The sequence below is a fragment of the Pseudorasbora parva genome, chromosome 5 (assembly GCF_024679245.1).
Source record: "Pseudorasbora parva isolate DD20220531a chromosome 5, ASM2467924v1, whole genome shotgun sequence".
Lineage (NCBI taxonomy): Eukaryota > Metazoa > Chordata > Actinopteri > Cypriniformes > Gobionidae > Pseudorasbora > Pseudorasbora parva.
Window position 1 is genome coordinate 35,795,096 of NC_090176.1, and position 16,041 is coordinate 35,811,136.

Genomic DNA, 16,041 nt, shown 5'->3' on the forward strand with positions numbered 1-16,041 from the left:
AAATCATATAATAGAATATAACAGTATACTGATACAAGCAGATAAGCACTACAAGAAGTTTTTGAAATCATTAGAGAAAACGACAAAATTACTAATTCACAAAATTACGTGTGTGAATAAGTGCTACCTGTTTAAAATGTGCTTGAACCCGATCATATTCAGTAGAAGGTAAAAAAAAAAAAAACCTTAAACTTCACCATCCCGCTCATGCCCATCGCCGTGATCATCTGTATCCAGCTGGTTGTTTTCCGTGTGAGTTCTGAACATTGCACCATGTGCTTATTTAAATCTTTTCGTTTCTACACATATTAGGCTACATATTCCTCATGTCTGAGGCAAGCCTGCCGAGTTTCAGTTTGAGACGCGCTTCGGTTCATGATGAAAGCGATGGCTTCCGCGACCTAGTCTACTTATTTATTTCTTATTAATTAAATACATGCAATTAACCGAAGAACCCTTTATTAAAATTAAGAGACAATTTGTACAAAACGAAAGAAAGGCTTTTTACAAAACAAAACTTAATATTAAACTAAATATAACCACCAAAATCATTTCTGACCCACTTGCATCTTTGCACTTATAGCCTATCATAATCAGATGAAATCTAAAAATAATATTATAATATTTAAACATAAATATGAAGAAAAAAAAAACATTGTTTGATGGCTACAACAAGTATAGTAAGCTACAGATTTATGTCATGTCTGAGCTGGATTTGAACGAACATCATTTTACCGGTGGGTTCACAGTAGCCTATATAAATGCATGCGCACTCGCCTTTCAATTATGCAATGCGTTGGCATAACATGTTTCTTTGTTTCATAATATAAGATTAATGTTGGATTTTTAATATTTATATCATGTTAACCAAGAATAGTACGTCAAAATGTATTTCTACTGAGTAGTGCGCCATACAAACAGACACAGACCGGAAGTTAACTTCGGGCCAGGCGCGTAACCGTAGCAACGCGCGTGCGTTCGATGAAACCGTCTATAGACGTCTTTTCAACGACCTGAAAAAGACGTCTTTTCACCTTTCACTTTTCAACCAAATTTTAACGTTGTTTAAACGTCTGGCAATGTCGTCTTTTCGACGTCTTTTCAACGAGTTTTTGCTGGGTGGGTAGTCCATGCAAAGTAAAGTAACGACAGACTAATTGTAAAATAATTTTTTTCAGCTTAGATATTTTCTATGAGGTGTCCAGAACAACATACTAAAACTCCTAAGAAATCCTAGTTGAGGAAATATGTTAAATTCTCATCAATCCGAGATGTGTGCCTATAAGGCCAGACAAAAATAGACCCCAGGGGCTATTTTTTTTTACCTTTACTCTTATCAAAATGAAACTTTACACAATGAAAGTACACATGAAAAGAATTTTTTTTTGTTTTAAAAGTTTCTTTGAAAATGAATTTTACTATGCAAATGAGTAAAAAAAATGCCCAAAATACTCAATAGGCTTATTTTTTCCTTTATCCTACCACAATAAAACTTTACACTATAAAAGTCTACATGAAAAGTAAAACATTTTGTATTAGAAGTTTATTTAAAAATGAATTTGTTGAAATCTATTGTCTGGCCTTACTGGCACAGATCTCGGATTGATGAGAATCTAACATATTTCCTCAACTAGGATTTCTTAGGACTTATGTTGTTCTGGACACCTCATAGAAAAGATCTAAGCTGAAAAAAAATCTTTTACAATTACTTCTATTTTTGGCTCCAAAATGAGTTACTTTGCCTGGACTATAGGACATGCCTGACGAACCCATGCGCTACCGCTACATGCCAATATCGGAGTGTCTATTCACACCAAGTGCAAATAACGTGCCTTTACCTTCTTGGCTTTTTGCACTAGATCCGCCTAACAATAACTAGGAGTGCCAAACAACATTTCAAAAGAGTAAAAGACTCTACATTTAAGACGCCAATTATTCAAAGTCTTCAGTGGCGTAGCCTAATCAAAAAGTGTATGAAGCGATCAACATGGTGTCGAATCCGTCTTTGCAGTTCGCTCTTTTCTCATCACAAATCACACAGTGTGCATTTACTTTCAATAAAAAATAAGAAAATGTTCTAAATGTGGAAATTGTATTGGCTATATTAGAGTTAAATGTGATAAGGATTATTTTTTTGCAAGAACTTTATTAAACAAAAATAATTTAACAACCATAAATGGCATGGTAGCCTACAAAACGTACAATTCCTTAAACAGACAAAAGGCACAAATTAAAGAGAGAGAGGAGAGAGAAGAAAAAAAAATACAAAAATTAAAAATAAATGTTGTAGGGTGGTGTAATAATGGCCAACCTGGATATCACCAATAGGGGGCAGTAAACCCGCTCAAGTCTCTCAATTAAATGAAAACTTGGCCTCTGGTGCAGTACATGGTCTTTATTTCTTAAAAAGAACAAGTAACAAACTGAAATAAATCAACATAAAATACAATCAAAGAATAAATGCTAATAAAATACAAAAAAAATAACAGTAACAAGGGGGGCTGGATGGACTCATTTAGATTAATATCTAAATTTGAAAGTAACAGTCTCAGCTATTTCTAATATCACCATAAAGACCTGTACGGTCCACACGTGCTAGGCAATATGCAACCATAAAATCAATCAACTGATAGTGTTAGTGTTATCACTGCATCACACCACATAGCCATGATGCTATATGGGTGTGGTTCTCCTCCAAGCTGAAGCCCCCCTAAAGCAACTGAATAAAAAGAAACGAAACAAAATCGATTAAATTATACCACATTCACATAACCAAAGCAATGAAATAAAAATAAACAACCAAAACAAATTATAAATAAACATTCAATACTGGGAAAAACAGTGGTCTAGTTACAATCAGCTCCCAGGTAAATCTTCACAATGTTTCCTGCATTAACCTGAACACATCATTATCAATCAAGTTCAGCAACCATACTGCAGTGTGTTACAGAGTCTCATCAGCAACATAGACAGGGAAAAGCAACAACACGGAGATGTACAGCCCAAAATCAATGACCGCGCTGGCAGGTGGCCGGGTATTATCAGCCGCATGAACAGGAAACAGCAACAACCGATTTGCGCTTTACGCGGTGTGCTGAAACTCTCCGCGCTCCCACTAATATCACGGCAAACACACGAGCGTGGCGTGCCTCCCACCGAGTCGCGCCCTGCACATCTGGCCGGAAATCATGTGTTCCGCATTTCACCTTGACGTCACCCAAACAAACCCACTACATAAATAAATAAAATAAAAAACACCTAGGGGTTCTCCGCAAGATTGAGTAATGTGTACTCATTACTTTCAAAGATAAGAAGAAATGAGAATTCCTTATGAAATATGAAAAAGTTTGGTATGTTTTCAAGAATCTGTTTTTATGTAAGAAAAATTTCCAAGGAAAAATAAACAATCCGATATTGGCATGTAGCGCATGAATTCGTCAGGCATGTATTCAATAGCTAATTAATATGATTCTTCTTTCATAAACATCCCAAAATATTTTCTTTTGTTAATACGGATACATTTTCAGTTTTAGGAAATAACCAGTAATGCATATGCTCCCAAAAGGCACAGGCATAGTTACAGTCATAGAAAATATGTTCTGTTGTTTCAATCTGATCAACACAGAAAGAGCAGTTGTTCACATCAAGACCAAACCCAGCAAACATTGGTCCGACGGCAACGTCGTGTCCCTGGCCAAAAATAGTCGCGGTAGGACGGCATGAATCAGTAAAAATGTGTAATACAGAAACATTTCTTAAAAATGTTTTCAGATACGTTTGTTCATGTCTACAGTTCTCTGGACTTGTATGTATAATTATTACTTTGACTTTTAGCTCCGTGTAGTTCAATATATACCCTGTTGTGATTCGGTTGTGAGAGGACGTCACCTGGCGACGTCTTTTACACGTGCAATTATAGTCCATCCTGACCCTTATGTTATGAAATCCTTGTGAAATATGCAAAAGCTGTGCTTACCTTACACATTGGTTAATGCTGCAATAATTAACTTAAGTGCACCAAGTAGTTTTTAAGAGGTTGTGAATAAGACGTCCACTGACGTCAAGCGAGAAAAAAACAGGAATTATCTTTATGAAATACACAATTTGCATGCAAAATAAATATATTTACTTGATCTCATTTAATAAATTATAATCACAAAGTGCCCATGTGGTTAAGTGATTGTAAAGCTGCATTTAGTAATTTTTTTCATGTTTTATGTATTCGTTATTATTTTTATGTAAAACAGATACATTTCCATTCACCATTTAGGTCTGAGTTGGATGAAGATAGCCAAAACTGTGCTGCCAAGATGTAGTAACAATATATAGTAATAGTGCGTTATAAATAAAATCTATTATTAATAATACAGCTTGCGATATTACAAAATCCCGCGATAGGATATACTCTGGCGAGATATGCTCTCCCGGAAACCGGACGGGACCGTTGAACAACCACGAGGAGAGGAATTGGGGAGTTGTATCGATATATTATTAAAAATCTACTGTTGGGTAAGTACATTTTGTATTATTTGATTAACATGCTTGAGTTTTACTTGTTTGACACGAATGAAATGGAAGAAATGATGCTACATTGTCAACTGAAATGTACTGAGTTTGGCCAAGTAGAAAAGTTATTTCGAACATATAAATAGAAAGTATGTTAAATGATACCGTCAAAATTATTACTGTAACTTATTAATGTATCCTTTATATGATGTAATTTGGGTCATATGCCAATCAAAAAATATATATTGTTCCTTAATATACTTTTTATTGGTACCATTTATCTATTTAGGGGACATCTCAGCCCACCTGTCTTTCACTTTCTCACAGACACACACCTAGTTAAGGGTCCTTCAGACACACACCTAGTTAAGGGTCTTTCTCACAGTCACACACCTAGTTAAGGGTCCTTCTCACAGACACACACCTAGTTAAGGGTCCTTCTCACAGACACACACCTAGTTAAGGGTCCTTCTCACAGACACACACCTAGTTAAGGGTCCTTCTCACAGACACACACCTAGTTAAGGGTCTTTCTCACAGTCACACACCTAGTTAAGGGTCCTTCTCACAGACACACACCTAGTTAAGGGTCCTTCTCACAGACACACACCTAGTTAAGGGTCCTTCTCACAGACACACACCTAGTTAAGGGTCTTTCTCACAGACACACACCTAGTTAAGGATCCTTCTCACAGACACACACCTAGTTAAGGGTCTTTCTCACAGACACAAACCTAGTTAAGGGTCCTTCTCACAGACACACACCTAGTTAAGGGTCCTTCTCACAGACACACACCTAGTTAAGGGTCTTTCTCACAGACACACACCTAGTTAAGGGTCTTTCTCACAGACACACACCTAGTTAAGGGTCTTTCTCACAGACACACACCTAGTTAAGGGTCCTTCTCACAGACACACACCTAAGTTTTTTTTTTAGGGCAGCACAGTGGTATTGAAGAGGGAGGGGACAGATGCTGATCCCCCAACTGATGGACCCATCTAACACCAATTTAAAGCAGAACATCTTTTATACAATAAAATAAAATGTAATGCTTTTATGTGTTGATTGTTTTTATTATTATATCATTTTACTTATTTTTATTGATTTTTGTCATTTTCCCATGTAGCACTTTTGAGATTCTTCGGAATGAAGTGCGTTATAAATAAAATGTATTATTATTATTATTATCATTATTATTATTATTATTATTATTATTATACATGTTGTTCCATTGTTTTTTATTTAGCTGTACTCCATTAAGCTATTTTGAGAATAAATGCATGTAATTTACCTCACATTTTCCCTTTTATTTATTAATAAATATATATATATATATATATATATATATATATATATATATATATATATATATATATATATATATATATATATATATATATATATATTTATATTCCCTTCCCTCAGATGCTGTGGCTGTGAAGAGGTGGAACCCGAATGCTCCAGACTCTGAGATTGATGCAGCGATGGAGGAACACCTGAAGCCCTGTACAGGAAGAGCTGGGCTGGTGCTTACAAAAATGAGCCAAAAAACTTTAATGTGTTTAAGCCAGGGATAGTTCTCCCAAAAATGAAAATTCATTGTTATCCCTTTCAATGTTCTGCTGTACACAAATATATTTGGAAGCCAGTTTGTAACCAAGCAGATATAACCTCCCATTAACTAACATTATATTTTCTGCCTACTTTAGTAGTTAATGTGTTTTGAGATCTGTTCGGTTACAAATGTTCTTCCAAATATCTTTGTGTTCAGCAGAACATAGAAAGGTATACAGGTTTGAAACATGACAGAATTTTCATTTTTGGGTGAACTATCCCTTTATATAGGCAGTAACACTTTACAATAAGGTTGTATCAGTTAACATTAGTTAATGCATTAGTTAACATGAAACGAGCAATACGTTTGTTACTGTGTATTTGTTAATCTTTGTTAATGTTAGCTAATAAAAATACAGCTGTTCATGTTAGTTCACAGTGCATTAACTAATGTTAACAAGATTTTAATAATGCATTAGTAAATGCTGAAATTAACATTAACAAAAATAAATAAATGCTTTATAAGTGCAGTTCATTATTAGTTAATGTTAACTTTGAACCTTATTGTAAAATGTTATCTAAAAGACTAATTATTCAGTATTTTGAATTTGGTATTTTAGTTTAGTTAACAGATGTTAAACAATGATGCAAAATAAATAAAGAGGAAAAGTTGTGGCTGTTCAAAACAATAAAAAGTTGTGGTAAATCAGAACATGCTTTTTTTTTGCTTATGTCCACAATGTGTTCTTGTTTGTGATGCACGTGATTAAAACGTTGTATGGAGGTTCAGGTCTGACTGGACCCATTTTGGACCTTTTTTGAACCTTTGTCAAGATGTGTTAAACCTCACGCCATAACTGATTGCCTTTCACGATGTTACACAATGGGTGTGTAATTATTTTATATATGCAGGCTTATAAATACACGTAAATTATGTAGCAACACATTTAAACAGCCAGAAGACGTCGCATTTAGACGTCCAGGGACGCGCAGAAGAGACGTGCAGTTCACGGCCAGATGACGTCAAAGACGTCGGTTCAACTTTCATTTTGGAACTATTTTTCAACCGTGACGGGACGTGTCGGATTGACGTCTTTTCAACGGTCTTTAAACGTCCAAATGTTTGCTGGGAATCGATATCTTAACAACTCTCTAGAAGGATACTTTCCATTAATAATTTTAAAGTGGACTTCCTTTGCTTTTGGTGAAACTGGGTACACTCTAAAAAATGCTGGGTTGTTGTAACCCAATGTTGGGTCAAATATGGACTAACCCAGCAATTGGGTTGTTTTAACCCAGTGATTGGGTTGTTTTAAAGCTGCAGTTGGGTTAAATATTTGCTTAAAACAACCCCAACGCTGGGTTAAAACAACCCAATTGCTGGGTTAGTCCATATTTGACCCAACATTGGGTTGTTTTTTACCCCAAATTTTTTAGAGTGTAGCCTATTTAAGGTAGGCTATTTTGTTCTTAAAATCTTAACTTCTAACTAGGTTTAGAAAAGTATTGAAAAATTGAAATTTTATTTGAAGAAAATGTATACAATTCCTTAACAAATGCTTTTCGAGTTGCGATGTTAGGTAGCCTATATTTAAATTAGTGAGAGAAATTCCGTTCACCAAAAGCTTAGGAAGAGAAGGAGTTACATTTACTTTGATGTGAATTGAGAGTCAACTGAATTATCGATTGTGGATTTGCTTTGATTATGACATCATATTGTTTCCTGTCAGTTAACATAAATCTTGAACAAATAATCTCAAAAGATATAATTTCAGTATTGTCTAAAATATGCATTCACAGACCATAATTCCTTTCTCACACCATTTTTTGTAAAATAAAGACTTATTCCTAAAAGTTACATATCTACAATTCCACAATGGGATATTATGGAATGAAGCAAGTATAAGTTCTACTCACAGTTCACCAGGGGCCGCTTTGTGATGTGATATGAGCAGATGCTGATCGTGTTTTAAACGCTAAGTTTCGCTTTCATTTCATCTGAAGCTGCAGATGGACGGCATTCTGGTGCGCCCGATGAAACTCGGTTTGTAAAAGAGTGGTTATTTTAGCTTTCATTTCATGGTATCGTGGGGCTGCTTCTTCAATTATAAATTTGTTAATATGCAAACTTTGCAGAGATCATGCCTAATATAAGTTTCACATTCCTCAATAAGTTTCAATTTACTCGATCCTTGAGCGCCCCTGCAGGTGATTGTAATTAGTCTGTTGTTATCACATTCACAGTGTTGGCTACTAGTTATCACATGCTATACTGTAGGCTATATGACACACAACAGTATATATTTATACACAAACAACTATATTTTTGTCAAACAAATAAAATGGCAAAATTAAAATTAAAGTAGGCATATCCTATTGCAATGTAATATTTTTTATGTGGTCCTCCTCTGTACCTTTCCCCATTAAACTGAAAAAAATAATTTCAGTATTGAAGTTTTTTAGTTTAAGACAGTAAAGAAACAATATATTCAGTGTCTTCGTGTTTTTAACATGCGTAAAGGATTATATCATGCTATTTTTTTGCTCATGCATGACATTCATACACTCACCTAAAGGATTATTAGGAACCCCATACCAATACTGTGTTTGACCCCCTTTCGCCTTCAGAACTGCCTTAATTCTATGTGGCATTGATTCAACAAGGTGCTGAAAGTAATCTTTAGAAATTTTGGCCCATATTGATAGGATAGCAGTTGATGGAAATTTGTGGGATGCGCATCTAGGACACAAAGCTCCCGTTCCTCCACATCCCAAAGATGCTCTATTGGGTTGAGATCTGGTGACTGTGGGGGCCATTTTAGTACAGTAAACTCATTGTCATGTTCAAGAAACCAATTTGAAATGATTCGCGCTTTGTGACATGGTGCATTATCCTGCTGGAAGTAGGCACCAGAGGATGGATACATGGTGGTCATAAAGGAGTATGGGGAGTGCAGGATTTTAAGTACTTAGGGTCAACAGTCCAGAGCAATTGAGAGTGTGGAAAAGAGGTGAAGAAGCATGGGCAGGCAGGTTGGAATGGGTGGAGAAAAGTGTCAGGTCTGTTGTGTGATAAAAATGTACCAGCAAGAATGAAAGGAAAGCTGTACAGGACAGTAGTGAGACCAGCGATGTTGTATGGTTTGGAGACAGTTGCACTGAGGAAAAGACAGAAAGGAAGAGCTAGAGGTAGCAGAGCTGAAGATGTTGGATGGATAGGATCAGGAATGAGTATATCAGAGGGACAGCACATGTGAGATGTTTTGGAGACAATGTTAGAGAGGCCAGGTTGAGATGGTTTGGACATGTTCAGAGGAGGGAGAGTGAATCTATCGGTAAAAGGATGATGAGGTTAGAGCTGCCAGGCAGGAGGTCAATAGGAAGACCAAAGAGGTTTATGGATGTAGTGAAGGAGGACATGATGTCCTCCTTCACTACACCCATAAACAACATGAAGGTAGTCTGAGAGAAGAGGATACAGAGAATAGATGGAGGCAGATGATTCGCTGTTCGGACTCCTGAAGGGAACAGCCGAAAGAAGATTAAACAGACATATATGAAAGATAAGATTTATTAACCACACAGTGCACAGATCAAGGAGAAATAATCAGGTCTTCTGATGGAGCTTCAAATAATATATTACAGGCTCAGTGGTAATAGACAAATATACATCAGACAGCACGCTGTGCTTTGGCAGTAAACGCCATATAGACTTTCACATGTTTGAAGAATGATAGATTATTTAAAAAGAACATTATAGAGGCAGGAATTTTATTTTGAGATCAGAGTGATACAAGTTTTGTTGTTTGCTTGTTAGCCTGTGCAGTTTCTCTGTCTGTTTTAAGAGATTTTTTAGTCACTTGCACAGCAGTCCCCGTCTCTTTCTCTGTAATTCACCCGTTAGTGGTCACAGCCAAACAGCTCCTGAGAAACCTTTTTCTGTGCAGGCAGACCTTTGGCCATCATCATAACCATGGGACTTTCAAAAATGTAGTAATGGTTACCAATGACAACCGTCAGACCCTTGGGTCCGCACATTGCAGCATCGATCCTTTTGAATTGAGTTATGCTTCCTTCCTTTACTGGCACACGTGGGGTGGCTTTTAAGTCAACATCATAGATTGTTTGACCTATAGTAGAAAAGACAGTGAGCTTTCTGTCACTAGATGACAGTAAGGATCAACAGTAGGCCTACTTTGAATGTGATATAAAAAGCATTCCAGTGATTATACCTTTGATGACATGAGCAATGTGTTTGTCTGCACACACAAAGGCAGCATCTATTGGACCCTCAATTCCCAGCTCCTCCTTCAGGGGTTTGGGGTAACCCTCTAGGTGTGTGTGTGGCTCTCCAACTTTGTACACATACACTTGATTATCCTGAGCATGGAATATTATATTTGAGAAGACATTTTCACAACAGAATAAAAGACACTTATAATAAAGCCTAGTAAAACAACTTCTGCATAAAAAACACCTTGATCATGTAGAGATGGTCTTCATAAGAGAAGACGGCATCCACTTCACTGTGCAACTCTTTAAAAGCACTCTCAATTGTGCCTGAATGAAACTTATCACCAGTTATGCTGAGGAAGTGGTGGCCTAGGGAAGAGAAACAAAGATTATTATTAGGTTCACTCTAAATAATGCTGGGTTATTTTTTAACCCAAAATGCTGGGTTAAGACTGTTGGGTAATTTTTGTTGGTTTATTTGATCACATTTTAAACACCTTTGGGTAGTTTCAAATTTCCAGTCGTTGGGTTAAACCTGCTGGGTCGCAATGCTTGGTTGATTCTACTCAGCACTTTGTTTCACGTGCTTCCCGCCTTGATTCATTTAAATTCGCTCCCAAACTGTCATTTTGAAAGGACAATGCAAAAGGCAAAACCACTTGCAGATGTTTTAAGATAAGTTCATATATTTTCATTAATAATCATTTTAATTAGCATAATTATATATATTTTTTCTTCTTCGCGGCAACAATTCTTAAGCTTACATTTGGGACGACAAAAGTTTTACCTCAGTCAGAATTCGATGCAATGTACTGACTCTGTTAGTTTAGGTAACGTTAGGCATGTGTGACGATAGATTAATACAGTTTGTGATTACACAGAACCTTTTCGAAAATTAAACATGGTTGTATGTAGGGATGTCACAAGTATCGGTACTTCGGTAAGTAAAGTTACATACTGAAATGTTAAAAATGTGACGATATCTGTATAGCATCGACTCACAAGTAGACTAACGTTATATTCAGTCCCGCACTGGTCCCGCAGCTGCGTTCAGTTGCGTCACGCAGGGCTCCAGACTGTAACGTTAGCCGAAACGAGTGTCTGTAACTGTAATATTAAATACTATTTAAATATTTCTCTTCCATGTTTTCCGTCTCTGTGTGAATGACGGGCCGCGTGTCATATCATGAACACAGAGACTCAAAAGTCACGGCAACCCGTCAAAATAAAAGTTCAATTTAAACGTGAATAAATTGACAGAAAATAGTAGGTTTGTAGTTGTCATTGTTATCAATTTTAACACAGTTGTGTATTTTACCATTTGTCAAGCGATAAAAAAAGATTGTTTTAACAGTCTAAACATTCTTCATTTGTTCTTTCATGATTGTCTAGTTTTACAGTATGCTAATGCACAGGAGATTTTTTTAAGAACAACCCAGCAAGAATAACCCAGAACAGCAAATCCATTAATGTTAAAAAATTTACTACATTTTGGGTTTTCTCAACAGCCCAGCCTGCTGGGTTAAAATGCCACTGGGTTAATTTAACCCAGCATGTGTTCTGTCCAATATTTTGAGAGCTTTTTCAAAAAGTAATCTTCACTCTAAAACATGCTGGGTTAAAAACAACCCAAGTTGTGTTGAAAATGGGCAAACCCAGAAATTGGGTTGTTTGAATGGGTCCATTTACTAGGGTTCAAACAACCCAATTTCTGTGTTTGTCCATTTCCAACCCAAGTTGGGTTGTTTTTAACCCAGCATTTTTTTTAGTGTTCTTGCTAAAAACTTTTAACTGGATTAAAAGGATAGTTCAACCAAAAATGAAAATTAGCCCATGATTTATCTTCAAGTCACCCTAGGTGTATATGACATTATTCTTTCAAAAGAATAAAATCATTTAAGTTATAGTAAAAAGTCCTCGCTCTTCCAAGCTTTATAATGGCAATTACTTGTTGCTTTGTTTAAGAAGTCTATAAAAGTGCATCTATCTATCATATAACTGCACCACAAGTCTCTGGGGAGTTAATTAAGGCCTTCTTAAGTGAAGTGGTGTGTTTGAGTCAGAAAAATATCAGTATTTAATACTTTATAGACTAAAATAACTAGATTCCGGTGGTCAGTGGTACACAAGTCGACTTACGGCATAATAACCTCTCACTAAAAATCTGTAAAATCCCTAGACAAAAAAATTACAAAAAAAATTCCCTGTCTCGACAAAATAACAATAGGAAACTCACCTCTGAAAGCATATACACTGCCATCGTCATCAGATGTAATAGCATCCAAATGCACACGACTGCACTGTTCTCTCTCAATGTGGTCATCAGTGCTCTTGTCTCCTGAGGGAGACACCAATAGAGACATTCTGTAAGACTCCAAGTTCTGCTTTTTTAATGCTTCTCAAGCCTTATACTTTTCCACACGTGACACTTACCAAAATGTGAGCATCTCATAAAGTAATCACGGCTTTCCTTTGGATATTTTCCATGAACTTCTCCTGTAATGGGGTCAAACTTGGAGAACTGATGTCCATGGAAGCAGTAATAATGATCCATGTAACGGAAGGCTCCTGTGCAGTTGGGCATGCCCTTGAATTCCTTTTCATCGACCTTCTTTGTCTTCATATTGAAGTGGTAGATCTCGTCACCTTTGGTGGATTATGAAGAAGTTGAAACCTACAAAATCTCCTCAACATACTGTCCTTGCATGGTTTCTGTGATATTTTAACTACAATATTTCAATACCTTTGAAAAACACTATGGTGTCATCAGTACAGTCTGGCTTCGGACACTCCACTGCAGCATCCAAGTGGTCAGGAATTCCAGGGAAAACTTCAGAGATATCTTTGGGATAGCCCTTCTCCAGTTTATGCTTGTAGTAGCTGAAGACCTTGGTGTCCTTAAATGGTGTTAAAGAAGACGTTAGATTACTTTTGTTGCTACATAAAGCAAACATTACAGGGGTTTCAACAAATAAATTGCACTTCAGGCCATGTTAAATGTACCAGGAAGAAGAACTGGTGGTCATGGTGGTCTGGGCTATCTTCAGAGTGCATGCGGAATGCAGCATCCACATGTCCCAGGTGATGATGGTCGTCCAGCTCAGGGAAAGTGTTATTAGACAGCTCAGCCTGGCCATGGAAACCCTTGAACAGGTGGTCACCTTTGTTCAAAAGTCAAAGAGAAATGTCAGTTAAAGGGCCGCTCATTATGTATGTAAGATGATGATGCAATCCCACATTCTATCATTTTTTTTTTTAAATCTCACCCTTGAAGAAATAAGGAACTCCCTCCTCGTTCACAGCGACTGCATCGAACTCCATTCCTGCACAGCGGTCAAGCTTAGCGCCATGGTGCAATTCATGCTTATGCTCTTCAGCATGAGGTTTGTCTGAACCAACAAAAAAATAAATAAATATCATATGTCATGAAATATGTGTCTTGGTGAAATCAGGATGTGATAGTTTTCCTTTACTGCCCAAGAGTAGTTCCCTTGAAAATGAAAATTAGCCCATGATTTACTTATTGTCAAGCAATTAGGTGTATATGACTTTCTTATTTCAGATGAACACATTCAGGGCTATATTAATACATATTCTGGCTCTTCCAAGCTTTATAATAGCTCAAACAAGTGCTTAATTTATTAATAACACTTTTTTTTCATCACATTTGTGTCCATCACAAAGAAGAAAGTCATATACTTTGGATGGCTCGAGGGTGAGTAAATCATTGGGTAATTTTCATTTTACAGTAAACTACTCCTTTAAGGGTTTTATTTTTATTTTTTATCAAGACCCACCTTTTTTATCATGACCCTCCTGATGATGCCTGAACACAAAGGAACAAATAGGTCTACGTTAAAATGAACCATTACAACACACTGTAACAAGGGCCTTTAGAATTCCCCTAATCATGCACAATATCCATATGTTACCAAAATAGTGGTGTGTCTAATTCAGCTATTAGACCATTAGGTTTATTTAGAGAACAATGTTTTATTATTTATTTGATAAAAAAAAAATCAAGCAGTTAAGGCAACTTTCTGAGATTTAAAAAAATGACTACGAAACTGTACAACTACTGTACTAATCTACCTTATACTTGAAGATTGCCATTGTGGCATATTGAAAAATTAGTTGGCTAGTATTGCTTGTTATGTTTCTTATTTATAAGTCACTTTTGATGAAAGCTTCTACTAAATTAATTCAAGAAATATTGAGTTAGAGACCAAGCAATTCAAAGATGAAGAAATCAAATGTTGGTGCACACATGAACACATAAAACCCCACTTAAAACAACTTGTTTGCAAAAAAAAAAGTAGTTATTATTAGTGGTTAAAGTAATATTCTTATGTTTGATTCATTTTTTAACCTTGTACATATACTGTGTTGACAAGTGTCTGTGTGTATACTCACGAGGGAGCAGCAAGGCTCAGTGAGAGAGCCAGGCACAGAGTAAGCGTTTGAACGAGCCTCATGGTCAGCAGGGTCCTATGGTGAGACGGAGCTCAGCTGGATAAGGTGAAGAGCCACCTGATGTCCCCAATTTATACACTCCACCAGGGACTGTCTTGCAAGCACGCTGGAGACGACACGTACGCCCCCGTTTACACAGAGTGTAGGAAGGGACATTTAGTTACCGGCCCACACATAACAACACACGCAGAAATGCACGTTTGCACGCTTGCCCTGACTCCCCCATCCAGAAGCTGGTCAAGGTACATATGTTTTTTTCAAGGAATTTCAAGTGGGGTACTGGGGGTGGTACAGGTAATATGAGTTGTGCAATGCAAATATCGATGCATAGTGAATTAGTAAATTATTAGAGACCCCATTGCAAGTCAGCAGTCAATGATAGTTCATATACAGTATTAGCATGCATTTTTAAACTTTCCTACTTAGAAATATAACAGTAAGCTGTACTTAATGTCATATATACTTCCATGCATTTTGTTTCCTCTTTCTGACAATATTTGACAAATTGTTTTGACAACTTTTTAATTTTGTTTTTTTATTTGAAGTAGTTTGACATTTTTGAAATGGGTAAGACATGTCAATAGCTGCTTTTCATGTTTTGAATGGCTGTGGATGACATGGAGGAATGTGCATAACCCCAAATAAGGTTCAAATATTGGTTCTATTGTAAACAGAGTAAAATTCATGTATGATCAACAGCTGAAGCATAGAAATTACAAAGCTGTCACTACAAAAATGGCCTCAAGTAATTAAACCAGTGCAAGTAGAGATTCGTATTGACAAGCTTGAAAAGTTGTCTAATGTAGCCATAATACTGATGTTAACAATACTTTGCAGCTCAGCTAAACAGATTGGAATGTTTTAACCTGTAGAAAATGAATTAATGAAAAGATAATGAAAACAAGTAATCGAAATTCAATGTGTGCTCAAATTTATGCTTTGTCACTTTAAGTACATGCACAGGATCGAATTTTCTGGAAGACCTAGTGAAATGCTGTGTTACCTTTTTCCCTGGTAAACCAGGCAAATAACATAGGTAATCAATATGAAGCGCTGACCTCTGCAAGTTTAGTTTGATATGGTGATCATTAACAGAGATTGTTTTTGTCAAAATACTCATGACAAATAAAAGAGTGTTTTGCGGAATTCATATTAATGTAGACTGTGAGAGAGAGAGACCTAAAACACATTTTATATTATTTAGTTGAGGTTTTTTCCCCAAGCATATTGAATGCCACCCAGACCCTCAAATATGCTGATATATTTGTGAGTGA

The 16,041-nt window shown here is 36.4% G+C and overlaps 2 protein-coding genes across 4 annotated transcripts in view; both read right to left on the reverse strand.

The window, feature by feature from the left end:
* LOC137075477 (interferon-induced GTP-binding protein Mx-like) overlaps window positions 1-8,272 on the reverse strand; it is a 29,698-nt gene extending 21,426 nt beyond the window's left edge. For 2 of the 3 annotated variants that reach the window (XM_067444057.1, XM_067444056.1), the window contains exon 1: window positions 7,979-8,271. The gene's annotated coding sequence lies outside the window, so the exon portion shown is untranslated. Of the gene's footprint in view, window positions 1-7,978 lie in introns of all 3 variants that reach the window. The other variant, XM_067444058.1, reaches the window with a different exon arrangement.
* Window positions 8,273-9,618: 1,346 nt separating this feature from the next.
* Window positions 9,619-14,849, reverse strand: hpxa (hemopexin a). Its single transcript, XM_067444059.1, has 10 exons — window positions 14,708-14,849; window positions 14,092-14,120; window positions 13,561-13,683; window positions 13,298-13,455; window positions 13,038-13,191; window positions 12,728-12,940; window positions 12,531-12,632; window positions 10,539-10,663; window positions 10,294-10,441; window positions 9,619-10,191 (listed from the first exon to the last, which is right to left on the reverse strand). The coding sequence occupies exons 1-10, from the start codon at window positions 14,767-14,769 to the stop codon at window positions 9,962-9,964; spliced, it is 1,344 nt and encodes a 447-aa protein (XP_067300160.1). The 5' UTR covers window positions 14,770-14,849; the 3' UTR covers window positions 9,619-9,961.
* Between the last annotated feature and the right edge of the window lie 1,192 nt (window positions 14,850-16,041).

Excerpts from the sequence above, each read along its gene's own strand:
- hpxa (XM_067444059.1), bottom strand. The coding sequence starts at position 14,769 with ATGAGGCTCGTTCAAACGCTTACTCTGTGCCTGGCTCTCTCACTGAGC. Across the intron at positions 12,941-13,037 it reads CACCATAGTGTTTTTCAAAG|GTGACGAGATCTACCACTTC; the intron begins GTATTGAAATAT and ends AATCCACCAAAG. Across the intron at positions 10,442-10,538 it reads ACCATCTCTACATGATCAAG|GATAATCAAGTGTATGTGTA; the intron begins GTGTTTTTTATG and ends TTCCATGCTCAG.